We start from the raw sequence: 16,906 nt of genomic DNA on the forward strand, positions 1-16,906 counted from the left end.
AATATGCTTTTGCCTTGCAAACTTTGTATGTGTAAGTATGCTATACTATATTTATGATACTTGTTTATATTTACAAATGTGCTTTTTACACTGCAATATTGTTCAATTAGGGCATGTATTATGCACAAGCTGTTGTGTAGCTGCTTGCCCACTACAAGCCTATACCCTACCATGTTTATCATGTGTAAATTAATTGACTAAAATGCAAAAAAAGACCAACCATGTGTGCTTATTGGAGGACAAACAGTGCATCCGGAAAGCATGCACAGCGCTTCATTTTTTGTACATTTTGTAATGTTACAGCCTTATTCCAAAAGGAAATACATTTATTTTTGTTCTCTTTTGTTCTTTCAAATTCTACACGCATAATGAAAATGTGAAAAAAAAATTTAACTCTAATTTTTATTTTAAATAAAGAAATACAAAAGTATTCACATATTTAGCTCAATACTTTGTTGATGCACCTTTGGCCGAAGTTACAGCCAAAAGTATTTTTGAATACGATGCCATACGCTTGGCACACCTATCTTTGGGCAGTTTCGCCCATTCCTCTTTGCAGAACCTCTCAAGCTCCATCAGATTGAATGAGAAGTATTGGTTTTCCTCCAGGATGTCTCTGTGCACCGCAACATTAATCTTTCTGTCTATCCTGATGAGTCTCCCAGTTCCTGCCGATGGAAGACATCCCCACAGCATGATTCTGCCACCACCATTGTTCACTGTAGGGATGGTATTGCCTTGTGACGAGCAATGCCTGGTTTCCTCCGAACATGATGCCTGGCATTCACACTAAAGAGCTCAATCTTTGTCTCATCAGACCAGAAAATGTTGTTTCTCATGGTCTGAGAGTCTTTCAGGTTTTTACTAAGAAATGGCTTCTGTCTGGCCACTATACCATACAGGCTTGATTGGTGGATTTCTGCAGAGAAAAAAAAAACATTGCAATTATGGTGTATTATGTGTACAATTTTAAAGAAAGAAATAAGGCTGTAAAATAACAAAATCTGGTAAAAGTGAAGCGCTGTAAATACTTTCCGGGTGCACTTTAACTGGCTGTCCAGCTTTGCACAAGTAAACACGCTGCAGGACTGCTAGTATTGGACTACTTAGATGCAAGCCAAAATCAGTGTCAGATTGGGACACCCCATAATCCAGATAATTTTGTATCCACTGTGACAGACTGAGCTCTGGTGCCAACAATACCTTGTTCCATTACGTCCTCATGGAAACTGTCCAGGGAATCTTCATTACCCCCACACACACAGAGGAGGCTCAGCTCGGCGGATCCGTTCACCCTCAGCTCATCCACAACTTTCACCACTGCTGCCTGTCCATTCGGGCGCTGTTCCAACAGAACAAACCAGTGCAGGTCAGCGCAGCCAACAGTTCTAAATGATCCCTCCCAAACACGCATACCTTTTTAACATTTTTTTTTTTTTAATACAAGCATCTCATCCTGCTTTTCTTTCAGGATCGCTGCACAGCAGACGGACCTCGAAGCGCCAGCTGGGGTTTCGGCCAAATCCAAGAACACGGAGTCCTGTTCCAGTGCAAACCCCCAAATTGGACGGACCAGAGGAAAGTCGCTCCCACCCTTAATTACTGGGTCATAGGGTATGTGCACCTTGGCTACTGTACATCCCTCTGCAGCACCACAACAGCCTTTTTAAACCATTTTGTCTTTCAGGCGGTTTCTGCTGGAGCCTATACCTCAGGAGTTCTATGTATGTTTCCACGACTCTGTGCCAGAGGTTCCTGTGGAGATGGCCTTCAAACTTTGTTTCGGTTTGTCCACGTGACAACAACAACAAGAGCATTTGACAGCTTATTTATTAATAAAGGTGTCCTTTTTACAGTCATGACTATTGTTGATTAATGATTAGTGCTGCTGGTGCACAAAGAGTTTGGAGGTGGCGCTGCATGTTCTTCTTGTAGCACTGCAGACTGCACAGTGGGACACCCGTCTTGGAGCAGCTGTACTTCTTCAGCTCGCAGCAGCCACTGACCCCGCAGTTTACAGAGGCCGCAGGTGGCAAAAGGGTTGCTGCAGCTTCTGGAGCGGGAATGCCCACAGGGAAGGAGATGGTGACCCCCTGGGCGGAGTCACTATAGCGGATGGTAGGACACTGACTCTGCTTGGACTTCCTGTCTCTCATGCTTTTGATCTTGGCCTTGCTGGTCTTGGTCAGTCTCTCAATGGTCTGGTTCTTGTTCTCTTCCGCCTTCTTGGCCGCTTGCAAGCGTCTCTTCCGAGCGCGCTCCTCTCGCTTTTGCATCATCTCAGCAGTCAGCTCCTTCTCCTTGTAGCCCATGGGCAACTCCAGGAGGGGCTGGATCTGCTGCTTGTGGAGTAGCGCTTTCTGAACACACAAAGCGTTGGTCAGCAAGTGCGGAAGTCAAAGCTCATCTCATGTTATTACTTCCTCACCTGCCTGGTGGTGAGCAGCGACTCATCCACCTCCTTCTTCAGTTCGCCATTGTCATCAAGCTCGCCCTTCTCCAAAGCGTCCAGCCATCTCTCCTCCTCGTCCGCGGGACCTCTCAGCAACGTGTGTGAGTCCATGTCTGGCAGAGGAGAGGCAGCCATGTTGCTGTCCTCATCTGGCAGGCAAAGATGCTTAAATTATACACATGAACGCATCAGAAAATACGCAATTTTTCCTCACCGAGCCAGGCCCGATACTGCTCCAGAGGCACAGAGGGCTCATCGTCGTCGTCGTCATCGTCTTCATTATCATTGTCCACAATAGTCAGAGGTGAGGGAGGACAAGCCACACCAGGGTGCACTGTAAAGGTGGGGACACTGCAGACAAAAGCAGTAGTCAACATATGTTCATGTGAACATTGGATGTGTCCCACCTTTTGGTTCCCAGCGTCTGTCCTCCCAGCTTGATCTTGAGGCGCAGTTGCGGCGGCGGGCGAGGTACCAAGACTGGCTCCGGATGCTTCCTTTTGTGCTTCTTGTGTTTTTTGTGTTTGTGCTTGTGAACCGCATGCAGTCCAACGCTGCCATCGCCTGCACGTCACCAAACAATGACATTACACACACTCGCAAGTCAGAAAATCAAAATGTTTGAAAAAAATTGACAATCATACAACTGATGCTCACCTGGAAATCTGGAATGAACTATTTCTTTCCTCTTCCCCATTTTCTTAACTCAAAATGTCCAAAAAAAACCTTTTTACAGTAAACACAAACTCCTTAAATGTAGCACATTTTACTACATTCTCAATACGTTTTAAAAACGCAACAATACGTTGCTGCTTAATTAAGAGACGATTTAATCATAATATGGCAATATAGTAAAGTAACAAGTATATGCAACTATAATTGAATACAAGCGGGAAGATGATGTCGACAAGGGTTACACCAAAGTCAACACTTAAATAAATACATTCACGTAAACAAAATCTAACGTTCAAATACCAGTAGCCTTATTCGTGTAATTACCATTAAAACATCTAAAATCACACGAATTAATAATACAAGTAATAAATGCAACCCACGTTTGAACGAGGATTGTTGTTCGGATGTATGTGACAAAGTTTAACAGTTAAGAAGGCGAGTTGGAAAAAAACAAGGCAAGCTAAGGCTCACAACACGGAAGTGACGTCACTTAACGGTTTCCGCTCAATCCAAAACTCGACGCCTTATTACACACTGCCCTCTAGTGGCAGCAGGCCTTAAACACACTCGGGTTTAAATTTCCTTCCATTTTGTTTGGCTTGAAAAAGTCAAGACGTGTTGCCTGACGGCAGGGCGTGAAATAAACGTCCGAACTGGAGGAAGGTGGCTTTTTAAGGTGTGTTTGTGGTAATCTAGTCTTGTAAATTCGATAACGCAAAGCAGAGCGTTTGAGCGTTAAGAAGCTGCCAGTACTAAGCAGCACAAGGTCAGCTGGTAGGATCTTTTAGGTTACGTGCTGGTTATTCCTCCTATTTTCTATATCAGAATGGTTTCTCTGTCTCTGTAAACAACACATGTGTTGTAAATAAAGTAGTCTGGTTGAAATATAAGGGACCGTTGCTGCAGTCTGTACGTTTGACCTTTTTTCTTTTTTTTAACAGATCAACAAGTGAAAAGTTACAGACTGTAAGAGGAAAAGTGTGCTTACAGAAAATATGAACTATGCTAGATTTCTGACGGCGGTCAGCGCAGCCAGGAAGCCGTCGCCCATCAGGATGCTGAGTGAGTGACAGCTAAATCCACCAAACTGAGTTGACGTCATCTTGGCTTCATGTTGCTGTTTTGTGCTTGAAGCTGAGCTGCAGCAGCGTTCGCCTCCATCGCTGATCTCGCTGGCCGGGGGAGCGCCCAACCCTGACACGTTCCCCTTTGAGTCGGCGACCATCCAGGTGAAAAACGGCCAAACGGTCTCCTTCGACAAGATGGCTATGAAAAGGGCGCTGCAGTACTCTGCCTCCAGCGGGTAAGAAGGTCTATGTGAAAGGCCCCAAAAGGTTCTAAAATCTAACGGTGAACCTTTTATGTAGGATCCCAGAGTTGCTGACGTGGATGAAGAACCTGCAGAAGAACCTCCACAACCCACCGACGGCTGCCTACAGTCCAGAGAATGGACAGATGGATGTGTGTGTGACCACAGGGAGCCAAGAAGGACTCTGTAAGGTCGGTCCCGCCCCTTTGTTCTTATTTCCTGTTTGTCTGGGCATCATTCAGCCTGCATGTTTGCAGGTGTTTGAAATGCTAGTCAGCCCTGGAGACAACGTCCTGCTGGACTCACCCACCTACCCGGGAACACTGGCGGCGGTAATCGCGCATCCCCTGGAATTGGTCTCCAAACTCCTAAAACCTTCTGACGTCCCTCCTGTCTCCTGCAGCTGCAGCCGCTGGGCTGCAACATCATCAACGTTTGCAGTGATCAGCATGGAATGATACCAGCATCGCTGAAGGAGGTCTTATCTCGCTGGGACCCGTCAGATGTTCACAAACCCGGCAGCGGCGCTCCCAAGATCCTCTACACCATTCCCAACGGAGGGAACCCCACCGGCGCCTCCATGACGGCTCAGAGAAAGAAGGAAATCTATGAGGTAAACAAAAGATTAAACACCTTCATAGTCTTCCAAGGAGATTAATGCTTGCTTGGTGTGGTGCTGCACAGCTGGCAAAGAAGTACGACATGCTCATCATCGAGGACGACCCCTACTACTTCCTGCAGTTTGACAAGGTAATCCGTCTTTTTGTTGCTCTCAAGCTGTCTCTCAAGTCTAACACTTCTGACAGTACACTTCAATAAGTATACTGTGTACATACACGGTGTACTTAGCTCCTGAGTGAAACAGCATTTTTCAAACGGATATAAAAAATGTCCACTGTAGAGGACGCTGCTTCTCATAAAGTAAAAGTTGAAGGACTTTAAACTGAACATTAGTGTTCTACACGGGATGTTTACATTGTCACTTTAAAGACATTCAACTGTAAGTTTTTTTTAAATTTTTGCTTGAAACAGTGGATGTTCCTGCTCAACGATTTGCACTTAAAAATACATGTTTTTAGTAATAAATATGATTAGAACTTTTGAGCATTATATCTGTGTTCCATTACAGTAAGTGTGTATATCCCAAACATTCCTGCCAGTTAATTTTACACACTATGGCATTTTTAAAGTCTTTTTTGTGTACATATACCGCAATAATATCATACAGTGGCTTTAATACCGTAATAATATCATTCCGTGAGATTTTGTTACTGTTACATCCCTATTATGCATTAGTCAATTTCATAACAAAAATGTATAAAGTCATGTAGAAATGTTTGTTATTTATTACCATCAGAAAATCATTAATCAATTAATAACATAATAATAACAGTACAAAGTAATAAATGTAAACAAAAAGCATTTATAATGAACTAATGAATCATTGTATTATTAATATACGACTAATTAACTTAAGTGTTATTGTCATCAACTGTCATCCATGCCTATTAATTTTTAATCATCTATTTTATTATGCATTAATATAACTGGAATGCACTTACGGTAACTATATCCAATGGTATAGTGCAGTTATTGTACAAGCTCTTGATGTTATGTTTGTGTTTTAAAAATGTCACGTTTTTAATCACACTTAATTGGAAAATCGTTGCATCCCTGTGTGAAGGTGATAAGTGTCTAGCACTGTGCACTCACCAATTTGGCTGTTTAAGTGCTGCATCCACTGACAGTAGGTACTGACAGTGCACTGCATTTTTCCGTACTCCTCACTTATGCACTCCAAAGACTTAAAGGGGTTATTTTATGATTTTTTTCTACATTTAAAACACTTCCATATGGTTTACATCAGTGGTCCCCAACCTTTTTGTAACTGCGGACCGGTCAACGCTTGTCAATTTTACCACTGTGTACTCAATCAATACATAAAAAATCACGTGTTTGTGTGCCCCAGACTCTCAAGCTCTCCTCCTCTCCCCTCCCCTCTCCTCTCCCTCACCTCCCTCTGTTGGCGACCACTGTAACGCTCTCTGATTTTGGTTGCTATGGTAACGTTTACATGCCTTCAAACTAAGATGCAGATGCAACATTAAAAACGAATATAAAGTGCATGACAAGTTTAACTCACCGTAACGCTAAATCAATGGAGCCCTGAGCTTGTTTCTCTGCAACGAGACGGTCCTAAAGTTAAAGTTAAAGTTCAAGTACCAATGATTGTCACACACACACTAGGTGTGGCGAGATTATTCTCTGCATTTGACCCATCACCCTTGATCACCCCCTGGGAGGTGAGGGGAGCAGTGGGGAGCAGCGGTGGCCGCGCCCGGGAATCATTTTGGTGATTTAACCCCCAATTCCAACCCTTGATGCTGAGTGCCAAGCAGGGAGGTAATGGGTCCCATTTTTATAGTCTTTGGTATGACTCGGCCGGGGTTTGAACTCACAACCTACCGATCTCAGGGCGGACACTCTAACCACTAGGCCACTGAGTAGGTAACTGGGGGTAATGGAAGACAAAGACACCCCAAGTGTGTTGCTTATGTCCGGTCTGCTCCGTTGTTTTGTTTTGGTGGCTGTCACTGCAGAAAATCCCGCTTCGCACAGATAGGATGTCGGAAATGGCAACAGGGTTTTCAGTGCTGTGGTGGCGATCTCGGGGTATTCTGCCATGACTTTAATCCAGAACATTGTTGTCTCAAACACACTTTTAAGGCTGCTGTCATTTGCGATCTCCAGCAGTTGATCTTCTTCTTGCACAGGCATGCTGGATTCACCTGCTTTCTCAACAAATGGGTCGCGGATCCATTCCTTGGCAGTTTGTGGGTCCTTTGAAGTTGGGAAGTAGCGCTCAAACTTTTTTAAAAGCACAGACAGGTGATCCTGCACCAGCTTGGTGAATGAAGGCGCAGGCTCAGTCTCACATAAAATCCCCGCTAATGTTTGAGAGCCGTTCGCCACATATTATGCAGAGCGGGCTTGGTGCGTGGGAATCACCTGTTGCGATAAATCCATATTTCAAGTATGGCTCCTGGTATTGTCTATCAAAAGCTTTCTTTTTGTTGGAAGTCATAGGCTGTTCTTCTCTCTCTTCACTGTGCCTTTTCCCTTCACAAAGAAACTTTCCAAAGACGTCTGTTTTTTACTCATTTTGCTAGCTGGGTTAAATTTTGGCGCTCAAGTGACCAAGATATAACCGAGAGAATCCGGTCATTTTTCAAAATAAAAAAGACTTTTCAAAACAAAAGATTGTTCGGGCTCAGATAATAAATAAAACGGAAATAACTAATTAATTCTTGTGCGGCCCGTTACCTATCGATCCACGGACCGGTACCGGGCTGCAGCCCAGGGGTTGGGGACCACTGGTTTACATGACGTGTAATGGTATTTTTTTGGTCAAAATTTTGCATGTATCGTTTTACCCTGACCGTCTCTTCAGGATGCACCATTTTGTGGGCAGTCTTATTTACGGTACTTGTCTCCACTTCAACTGTCTTCTCCCCGTCAGCCATGTTTTAGTTTTTACTGCTTCCATAGCGAGTCTACTGACAGATACTGTATAAGTTCCAACTATATGCTACTTTGTATTAGAAATGGCAACAGCGCAGGATGCATGTGCATGAGCCAGTCTGCCCCACAACAAGAGAATAGCGGGGGGAAAAAAGGAAATTATTGACAGCAATGTATTGTCCATCCATTCATTCATCCATTCATTTTCTACCGCTTGTCTCTTTATGTAAAACATCTTAGTAAGTTGATAGCATTGCAGCAGTGAGAGCAGAGCTGGGCAAATATTTTGACTCAGGGGCCACATTGAGAGAAAAAATGTGTCTGGGGGGCCAATGTGTATGTGTGCATAAATTACATATACCGGTACACATTTAGCTGTAAAAGTCTGCTGTGCCGTATGTGTGTTTAGGTCCCTTTTTTTCAGGAACACTAATACCAAAAGTCACAATGTCCGATAGAGTCCTAAAAAAGTTATGACAGACCACCTCAAAAAACGGAATGGAATTTTGTGTTTTTTTACTGAATGGAACACCCAAAATATACATTAAAATAAAGAAAGTGGGATTTACAGTATTAACTATGAACAATAAAAAACTGAATATTATCAACATATGAACATCGCTCCTCTATAGACATCTTTTACAATCAAGCAAAACACAACAAAAATGTAACAAAACGCAAAATACGAATGCAAAGGGAAATAAACACCTACAATATGATATATTATCACTTTTATGCAGAACTATGTTGTAAAAATCTACTTCCCGCATCTGTTTCTGACACACGCGTTTGCGGCTGGCTGCTCTAAAAACAAACCCTGCCCACTCTGCTTTGTTCCTAGTCTGAGCTGCTGTGACATAGATTACCGTAATAACTCGTATAACACCCAAAAGTGCAGATTTCGACCATTGAAATACTTTCTATAGTTCAAGACTTACGGTCATTTAAAAACAGCACTGCACATCATAATGGCGGCTACAGTTTGATGTTAAAGGTCTAAAAAAATTATGTAGAACGTGCGGCGGGCCAGAATGAAAATCTTAATGGGTCGCATGTGGCCCGCGGGCCGTATTTTGCCCAGATCTGACTTAGAGGCTCCCCCTAGCGGTCACTGGCAGCTTGTCACAGTCAGCTGGCAGCGTGGTGGATGGAGAGGTGGACGGATTGGTGGACTGGAAAAGCTGCATTGACTTAAAAAGCCAAAGATAATCGCAATAATTATTAAAATTGTCCCGCTGTGCGAACCAGTCTGCCCCACAACAAGAGAATAGCGAAAAAGAAGGAACTTATTGACTGCAATGGCGGACTCACACAAAGATCTTCAGGTAAATCTCTACCATGTGGAGATATTCCGTGACAGCAGACTTTGGGAAAATATCAGAACTGGGGAACAAATTGAAAATGGCTTGTTTGGAAGAAGTATGAAGGAAAGCAAGATTGTTCTATAAATATCTCTGCCATGCCTCTATGGTTTGATTTCAAATTTGTGGCCGTTATGCAGATCCCAAATACACAAAAACAGGTGTCAACAGATAAGAAAAGTTGGTTTAAGTGTACGTACAGAAGTGCGTCAATTGAAACACAGCCTCAATCTTTCACTTGGTGACATTTGATGATTAATGTTGCAGCCATGGGCACCAACCTTCCTCTCCATGGATGTAGACGGGCGTATCATCAGAACGGACTCCTTCTCCAAGATCCTGTCTTCAGGGTGAGCCCCCTGATTAAATCCCAGCTGCCCGCATTTGTTTCAACTCCTCGTGTGTGTGTGTGTGTGTGTGTGTGTGTGTGTGTGTGTGTGTGTGTGTGTGTGCTGTCTTTGTCGGTCCAGCTTAAGGATCGGTTTTGTAACGGGTCCCAAACCTCTGCTGGACCGGGTGGTGCTGCACATTCAGGCGTCCACCATGCACACGAGCACCTTCACACAGGTGAGCCCGACAGCGTCCGCCTCGCCCAGCCTGCTCTGACGTCACATTTTTTACCTTTTTAGCTGATGGTGTCACAGTTGTTGCACAGCTGGGGCCAAGAGGGCTTCCTTCACCACATAGACGGGTAAGTCGCCTCGATTGTTCCTCTCCTCAAAGAACGGCGATTTTGTTGTGAGCGTTCCTTCCGTCACAGGGTCATCGACTTCTACGGAAAGCAACGTGATGCTATGATTAGCTCCGCCCACAAGTGGCTGGCAGGTATCGTCCCTCTGTCAGTGTTGTAAATGAATAAAATCGCTGTGGTCACTGAGATGAGACATTTCAACATGCACAGATATGGCTGAGTGGCACGTCCCCTCAGCTGGAATGTTCTTGTGGATCAAGCTGAAGGGAATCCAAGACACCCGGCAGCTCATCATGGAGAAGGCCCTGGAGAAGGAGGTGTGTGTGGAGCAACATTTCCAATGATGCAAAGCAACAGCACTCAGCTTGACTTGTTTCCCCTCGTGAAGGTGCTGCTCGTTCCAGGAAGTGTGTTCATGATCGACAGCAGTGAACCATGTCCTTACGTCAGAGCGGCCTTTTCGCTGTCCACTCCCCAACAGATTGATGAAGTATGCAAACACACACATTGCACAAAATGAAACACTGAATCACTTCATTCATTTTCCAACAGGCCTTCAGACGCCTCGCCAGTCTCATCAGAGAGGCTTCCTGACCCTGCTGCCTTCTCCATTTTACATGAAGATTTTATGGTGTTCAATGTAACATTCATTAAAGTTAATGCCAACGGTGGGAGTCAAACTCTGTTTTTTGATTATAAAAGCAATGCAATGGATGCATATAAAGTCAAATAATAATTAGCTGAAAATTGTGTAGATGCCTGCTTTATTTTATGTTTATGTTGCTCTCTTGTACGACAGAGGTGTGCGTACTGTCTCTTTAAGAGAAAATGGACTATGTCTCCCGGCTGGCCTGGGAACGCCTCGGGATTCCCCGGGAGGAGCTGGACGAAGTGGCTGGGGAGAGGGAAGTCTGGGCTTCCCTGCTTAGGCTGCTGCCCCCGCGACCCGACCTCGGATAAGCGGAAGAAGATGGATGGATGGATGGATGGATGGACTGCATCTGCAGCAGCTCTGTTGGTGACGGGTATTCAGGCCGTCTTCTTATAGTAGCGCTTTGCTGGTTAAAAAACGTATTTGGAATGCTCATGTACAAGAAATAAAACTCAATTGAATAACTTATTTTTTGCATCAGTCCTGTGGAAGCTTTTGTTGCTGCTTTTAGTTTCCTCATTGTAAATGGAGAAAAATGCAAAGAATATGAAATAGACATGATGTGAAAAGAAATACAATGAATATGAAAATTAATCAAATAAAAAGATTACCTACAATAATTCAAAACATTTCAGCAGCACCTCTCAGTGGTAAGTTGATAGCATTGCTGCATTAATAGGCTCCCCCTAGCGGTCACTGGTAGCATGTCACAGCCGGCAGCGCGGTGGATGGAGTGGAGGACTGGAAAAACTGCGACGACGAGGATAATCGCAATAATTATTAAAATTGTCCCGCTGACGAGTCCTGATGTGAGTATGAAATAAAATAAGGCGAACAAAACGAACTTTTTACTTTACTAACGTCGACGACGAGGTGGTTGAGGAATTACGGTTTTTTTTTATGCATTCTCTCCGACATTCTTTTTTAGCCGAACATGTAACATTTATCGTCGAATTGTCTCCACAACATTTATCAGGTAATTGTTGTAAATGTCCAATTTTCCGTCTGCTCGTCGATACTTTGTAGCGGTTTAATCCCCGGAGGGTCCCGTGACTGAATACCCACCTTCCAGTTAATAGCCGTAGCCCGCTGCCTTTTGTAACCACACGTTTGTATTTCTTATGAAGATCAAATAGTCTCATTAATATTTACAGAATCTTCAGTTTCAGCATTTTCTTCCGACTAGTCGCACGGCATGACATTTTTATGGTCATCCCCAACGATGTCAACCAGGAATAAAACGCAGCCCATTTCCTGTAATATAAGGATCCGATGTTTGCTGTAATATGATCCGATGTTTGTTTTAAAATGATCCAATGTTTATTTTAATATTATCAAATGTTGTAATGAGATCCAAAATGTGTCGTAATGTGATCCAATCTTCATGTTTAATTAAGTAACAGTGGGTATGTTAGCTGAAAACATGAACAATGGGTCAGCAGCGTCGAATAAAAGGTGTTATTTTTTTTATACACAACCAACTAGATAAATAGCAATAAATTATACATACACAAAAACACAAAATATGAATTGATGTAATTGTGATATACATCTAACACCGAATGGTTTATATTTGTACCAACAAGGTTCCCAAAGCATACATTGGAATACTGAAAAGTGGTCGCATTTCAGTGACGTCACTTGGGCTGTGTCAGTTGCCACAGTAACCAGTTTGTGTGCGGGATTGTAGCGTCCTATTGACTTTTTTTCTCTTTTCCAGTGAGATGTGTCCCCGCGCTCGGCCGCCAACCGTCATCCTGCCAATTGTGCCGAGATAGCCAGTCAGCGAGGGCGGCTCGGGAGGAATGACCTGCGTTATTCGCCTTGGGTGACACGCTCACAAGTCTGAAAAATGATGCACGCCGCCAGAATGGACTTGGTGCTTCTAGTGTCTTTTCTTGCCTTTCACGCCGCCACCGCCTCATCGGGGGATGGAAGCGCCGCCGACAACGGCTCTGTCCCGACCGTGCTCACCGCCGCAAGCCAGCTGATCGCCCGTGAAGGAAGCTGCATTCTCATTGATTGCAACGTCACCGGCGAGCCGTTCCCCAACGTGAGGTGGTTTAACTCTCACGGCCGTCACGTGGATGCCGACACAAGTGGTAAGACACACTCATAGGTTTCTTGTTGTTCTCTTTGGAAGTGCTTACCGTTGTAGGAATCAGGTATGCAGCCTTTTGCAGTCTCGTTCAGACTCGCCTAAGTGTGCCTCAAAGTTCCGAATTAGTACTTGTATGAGCCCATTCGTGCCGGCACAGGTACTCGGGTTTTATTCCAACACGTTCACATTGTACTTCATGTGACGACTTGCTTACCTAAACTTGTCCCTTCTCTTTTCACTCTGCTGTCTTACTGCAATTTCTTCTGACTAGACCGTGATGTAAGTCAAGTTTTTGATGTGAGTCATATCTTACATCTCAAAGGGGAACTGCACTTTTTGTGGAATTTTGCCTGTCGTTAACAATCATTATGAAAGACATGATGACGGATGTATATATTTTTTTATGCATTCTAACTCATAAATAAAAGTCCACTTATAGCGGAGCCAATGGGAGGTCTTCTATTGCGCCCATAAAACTCAACAAAAAAAAACATTAAAAAAGCGCTAACAATACTACATTTATAACTCAACAAAAAAAAACATTAAAAAAGCGCTAACAATACTACATTTATATCTCGTGACTTGACTATTAACCAAGTATTAGTGATATTGTTATAAGCGCTAACTCAGACAAACTATTTATAGCTGTGATCACAAGCTTGCGTGCCAATGTTGACATGATCGGCTGATCAGCTGTTTCCTTGCTCGTCCAACTTTATTCTAGATCATAAATAATGCCTCTCAGTAGTTGATGAATGAGGACGTATTTCGACAAGTTGGTACACTTTGACAGCCAATTTAGACCGATTAATGGCGAGAACGGCACAAAAAGACGCTTGGTTCCACCTCCCTTTTCCTCGCAGTTAAAGGCACACTCCCACGAACCATAGAAGGTAAAAGTAAGTCACTTTTTACCTCAGAACAGGCTAAACATTTGTGACTTAAAGCAACAACAGAGCATTTTCCGTCATTGGGTTTCATTGTGGACATGTTGTGGTACACCCAGTCCGGTCCTCGAAACATACTTGCCAACCTTGAGACCTCTGAATTCGGGAGATTGGGGCGGGGTTGAGGTGCAGGCAGCATACCCCTTCCCCTTCGAGCTTTTCTGGATGAAATGAAATTCGTTTTTCCAATCATTTTGGAACTTGCAAGCATATTTCTTCTTCTTACTCGTCGACGACATGTCTCTTCTTTGTTCTTCTGCTTCGTCTCCTTCTTGTTGTGTGTGCAGTTGTGTACCGAGCTCCAAAAGCCATAGATGTTATTGTAGCGTCCCGGAAGAGTTAGTGCTGCAAGGGATTCTGGGTATTTGTTCTGTTGTGTTTATGATGTGTTACGGTGCAGATGTTCTCCCGAAATGTGTTTGTCATTCTTGTTTGGTGTGGGTTCACAGTGTGGCGCATTTTAGTAACAGTGTTAAAGTTGTTTATATGGCCACCCTCAGTGTGACATGTATGGCTGTTGACCAAGTATGCATTGCGTTATCATTAAACCAGTTAAAAAGATCATACAACGTGTCAGCATTTTTTGACATCTTCGAGTAAAGACCACTGTTAAACGCGTCCAACGCTACATTATTGTGTGACTGGGCCGGCACGCTGTTTATATGGAGGAAAAGCGGACGCCTGGACAGCATGCGGCTGTTAAGGAGTAAAGGTTTCAGATGAGAGAGGATGTTAAAGGCAGTGTCTTTAAGGCACGCCCCCAATATTGTTGTCCGGGTGGAAATCGGGAGAAATTCGGGAGAATGGTTGTCCCGGGAGATTTTCGGGAGGGGCACTGAAATTCGGGAGTCTCCCAGGAAAATCGTGAGGGTTGGCAAGTATGCCTCCAGAAATGGCTGACTGTTTGGGTAAATTTCGACCATATATGGATAATCCGCTGACATCACAGTCAGAAAATGTCACAAGTCAAAGCACATTCCAAACGGACCGTATGTAGGAAGCCAAGATTGTTTTATAAATATTTCTGCAATGCCTCAGTGATTAGATTTTAAATTTTCGGGACTTATGCAATTTCCAAATACACATAAGCAGGTACCGATAGGTAAGATAAGTTGGTTTTACATGAAAGGGTCCCTTTAAGTTTTTAATACATTTATGGCAGTTCTGTTGTTATGTTATCAATAACCTGCAAGATTATTGTCATATTTTCCCTCTGCTGCGTTGCGATTATGCGTGTGAACGGAATCGGGCCGTGCCAAAGGATAGGAAGTGTGCTGTGCCTGTGCATGGGTCAATGTGCTTGCGCATGAGTCAATGTGCTCACACTCAGCAAAGATGCGAGGTGTTAAGTGTGCCAAACACCGTTCGATTGGGCTTGTGTGAATTTAACTTTCGTACTATAGCACTTGTCCTCTCTTTTGAGAGAACTGACTTTCCCTCCGAATCCAACATCATCACAATCAATTGGTAAATCGTCACACAATGGAGGCAGAAAACTCCACTGGCAGTAACCTAGCTGTTTTTTTCTGCAGGCGGGAAGTGGTGGCTACTGGAGAACGGCGTCCTCAACATCACCAGCATCGAATTTGCGGACCGGGGAAAGTACACATGTGTTGCATCCAACTTGCACGGCACCTCCAACTGCACGGTGACGCTGCGCGTGGTCTTCACCAACGGCGACATGGGCGTTTACTACATGGTGGTGTGCCTGGTGACCTTCACCATCATCATGGCGCTCAACGTGACGCGCCTCTGCATGATGAGCAGCCACCTCAAGAAGACGGAGAAAGCCATCAATGAGTTTTTCCGCACGGAGGGCGCAGAGAAGCTGCAGAAGGCCTTTGAGATTGCCAAGCGCATCCCCATCATCACCTCCACCAAAACCTTGGAGCTGGCCAAGGTGACGCAGTTCAAGACCATGGAGTTTGCGCGCTACATCGAGGAGCTGGCGCGCAGCATCCCGCTTCCACCACTCATCATGAACTGCCGCACCTTCATGGAGGAGATCCTGGAAGTGGTAGGCGTGGAGGAGATGAGGCACACCTTTCTCAGACAAGCACCAGAGGGACGTCGAGAGACAGTGAATGGGATGGCCGCCATCGGTGCTAGGGATGTGTTCACCGTCCTGCAGGAGAGGGAGGAGGAACGCGGGCGCCAGCTGGAGCGCAGCGAATCCCCCGCCGGCGACTCCGACAATTCGTCTGTTCAGGAGCAGCCGCAGCACATCGCTATTCAGGTGTCGGTGCACCCGCAGCTCGCCGCCGCAAGTTGCTGTGCCGTCGACGCCGACTCCACCCCTTCCACGCCGCCGCCAGCTTCTCTACAAGAAGAGGAAATGGAAACAAGTCAGAGCGAGGAGCCGGCGCCCCCGCCCTGCCAGATTATCTACGAGAGTCACGTGTGAGCAGGAAAAGAACAATCGAAGCTCAACAGGCTGTTACAGCAACCAATCAATCATGCGTCCTGGCACGCTTGAATGTATCTTATCATCAGCAAAAAAATGTTTACTTTCCCTGGGATTTGTCACCCTTTCTGTTTCCCTTCACCTTTAACAAGTCTAGCTTCTGTTTTTCTTCTTCTTTCTTGTTCCATTCCCATTCTGTCTGCATGTGAGCCATCTTTGCTCTCCTAATGCCTTTTGTAGTGAGTGACTAAAAGACAAATAAAACTCAAGTCTTTCATTTCACATGTATATAGTTTTGTGCATGAATAATGCAAACCAAGATCTAACATGGCAATATTTGGCTTACTATTAGGAGGTGCCCCACATCCCCCCCCAAAAAAATTTATTTGTATTTTCTTTTCTTTACAGGTCCAACAGAGGTCAATTACTTTTCATATAGATCCGGCGTATATGTTCAATTTGCTTATTTTATGTATGTGCATGTCGGTTTTTTCTCAGCCGGAGGAGCAATTGCTACATATTCTGCCACACTGTATGCACGTTAGTGTCATTTTCATCACAGCCACACACACTGCACTTGTGCACTCTTGATACAACTGTGAAGGTGCGATATGGTATTAGCCAGCTATGCGTGTATGTGCATTAGGGCTGCAGCTAAAATTCGATTAATCAAGTAATCGGATAAAACATAGTTTACAGCCCCTTCTACACTAAGCCGGCTCAGGCTATCCGTGTCAACACACACACAATAGTCGTTTAAAACCCCCAACCTAGTACGCATGCGCGAAGAAG

General features: G+C 44.4%; 4 protein-coding genes across 6 annotated transcripts in view; 3 read left to right on the forward strand and 1 right to left on the reverse strand.

Annotated features, from left to right (window-relative positions):
• Nucleotides 1–1,834, forward strand: part of intu (inturned planar cell polarity protein) — a 9,496-nt gene extending 7,662 nt beyond the window's left edge. For both annotated transcript variants that reach the window (XM_061960559.2, XM_061960560.2), the window contains exons 16-18: nucleotides 1,180–1,369; nucleotides 1,472–1,614; nucleotides 1,688–1,834. In XM_061960559.2, the coding sequence (XP_061816543.2) occupies nucleotides 1,180–1,369; nucleotides 1,472–1,614; nucleotides 1,688–1,799 (445 nt within the window). In that variant the 3' untranslated portion in view covers nucleotides 1,800–1,834. The remainder of the gene's footprint in view (nucleotides 1–1,179; nucleotides 1,370–1,471; nucleotides 1,615–1,687) is intronic.
• On the reverse strand, nucleotides 1,813–4,035 carry ino80b (INO80 complex subunit B). Of its 2 annotated transcripts, XM_061960567.2 has the most exons (6): nucleotides 3,508–4,035; nucleotides 3,110–3,178; nucleotides 2,860–3,016; nucleotides 2,667–2,803; nucleotides 2,429–2,601; nucleotides 1,813–2,360 (listed from the first exon to the last, which is right to left on the reverse strand). In XM_061960567.2, exons 2-6 carry the CDS (start codon nucleotides 3,147–3,149, stop codon nucleotides 1,863–1,865), a joined length of 1,005 nt encoding a protein of 334 aa, XP_061816551.1. In that variant the 5' UTR covers nucleotides 3,150–3,178; nucleotides 3,508–4,035; the 3' UTR covers nucleotides 1,813–1,862. The 2 variants fall into 2 exon arrangements, with proteins under 2 accessions (XP_061816551.1, XP_061816550.1); XM_061960566.2 differs by having other exon boundaries at nucleotides 3,110–3,700.
• aadat (aminoadipate aminotransferase) lies at nucleotides 3,657–10,681 on the forward strand. The gene is made up of 14 exons (XM_061960565.2): nucleotides 3,657–3,803; nucleotides 4,069–4,189; nucleotides 4,262–4,430; nucleotides 4,495–4,627; nucleotides 4,694–4,768; nucleotides 4,840–5,049; nucleotides 5,121–5,186; nucleotides 9,587–9,669; nucleotides 9,790–9,886; nucleotides 9,949–10,010; nucleotides 10,080–10,144; nucleotides 10,221–10,327; nucleotides 10,399–10,500; nucleotides 10,563–10,681. The coding sequence occupies exons 2-14, from the start codon at nucleotides 4,123–4,125 to the stop codon at nucleotides 10,602–10,604; spliced, it is 1,278 nt and encodes a 425-aa protein (XP_061816549.1). The 5' UTR covers nucleotides 3,657–3,803; nucleotides 4,069–4,122; the 3' UTR covers nucleotides 10,605–10,681.
• Nucleotides 10,682–11,329: 648 nt separating this feature from the next.
• Nucleotides 11,330–16,396, forward strand: mfap3l (microfibril associated protein 3 like). The gene is made up of 3 exons (XM_061960557.2): nucleotides 11,330–11,471; nucleotides 12,383–12,764; nucleotides 15,243–16,396. The coding sequence occupies exons 2-3, from the start codon at nucleotides 12,515–12,517 to the stop codon at nucleotides 16,112–16,114; spliced, it is 1,122 nt and encodes a 373-aa protein (XP_061816541.1). The 5' UTR covers nucleotides 11,330–11,471; nucleotides 12,383–12,514; the 3' UTR covers nucleotides 16,115–16,396.
• Nucleotides 16,397–16,906: the final 510 nt, after the last annotated feature.

Source organism: Nerophis lumbriciformis, linkage group LG05 (assembly GCF_033978685.3).
Source record: "Nerophis lumbriciformis linkage group LG05, RoL_Nlum_v2.1, whole genome shotgun sequence".
Lineage (NCBI taxonomy): Eukaryota > Metazoa > Chordata > Actinopteri > Syngnathiformes > Syngnathidae > Nerophis > Nerophis lumbriciformis.

Excerpts from the sequence above, each read along its gene's own strand:
- ino80b (XM_061960567.2), bottom strand. The coding sequence starts at position 3,149 with ATGGGGAAGAGGAAAGAAATAGTTCATTCCAGATTTCCAG. Across the intron at positions 2,804-2,859 it reads CAGACGCTGGGAACCAAAAG|TGTCCCCACCTTTACAGTGC; the intron begins GTGGGACACATC and ends TTTTGTCTGCAG. Across the intron at positions 2,602-2,666 it reads GCAGTATCGGGCCTGGCTCG|ATGAGGACAGCAACATGGCT; the intron begins GTGAGGAAAAAT and ends TTTGCCTGCCAG.
- aadat (XM_061960565.2), top strand. The coding sequence starts at position 4,123 with ATGAACTATGCTAGATTTCTGACGGCGGTCAGCGCAGCCAGGAAGCCG. Across the intron at positions 4,431-4,494 it reads CAGTACTCTGCCTCCAGCGG|GATCCCAGAGTTGCTGACGT; the intron begins GTAAGAAGGTCT and ends CCTTTTATGTAG. Across the intron at positions 10,501-10,562 it reads CTCCCCAACAGATTGATGAA|GCCTTCAGACGCCTCGCCAG; the intron begins GTATGCAAACAC and ends ATTTTCCAACAG.
- mfap3l (XM_061960557.2), top strand. The coding sequence starts at position 12,515 with ATGATGCACGCCGCCAGAATGGACTTGGTGCTTCTAGTGTCTTTTCTT. Across the intron at positions 12,765-15,242 it reads CGTGGATGCCGACACAAGTG|GCGGGAAGTGGTGGCTACTG; the intron begins GTAAGACACACT and ends TTTTTTCTGCAG.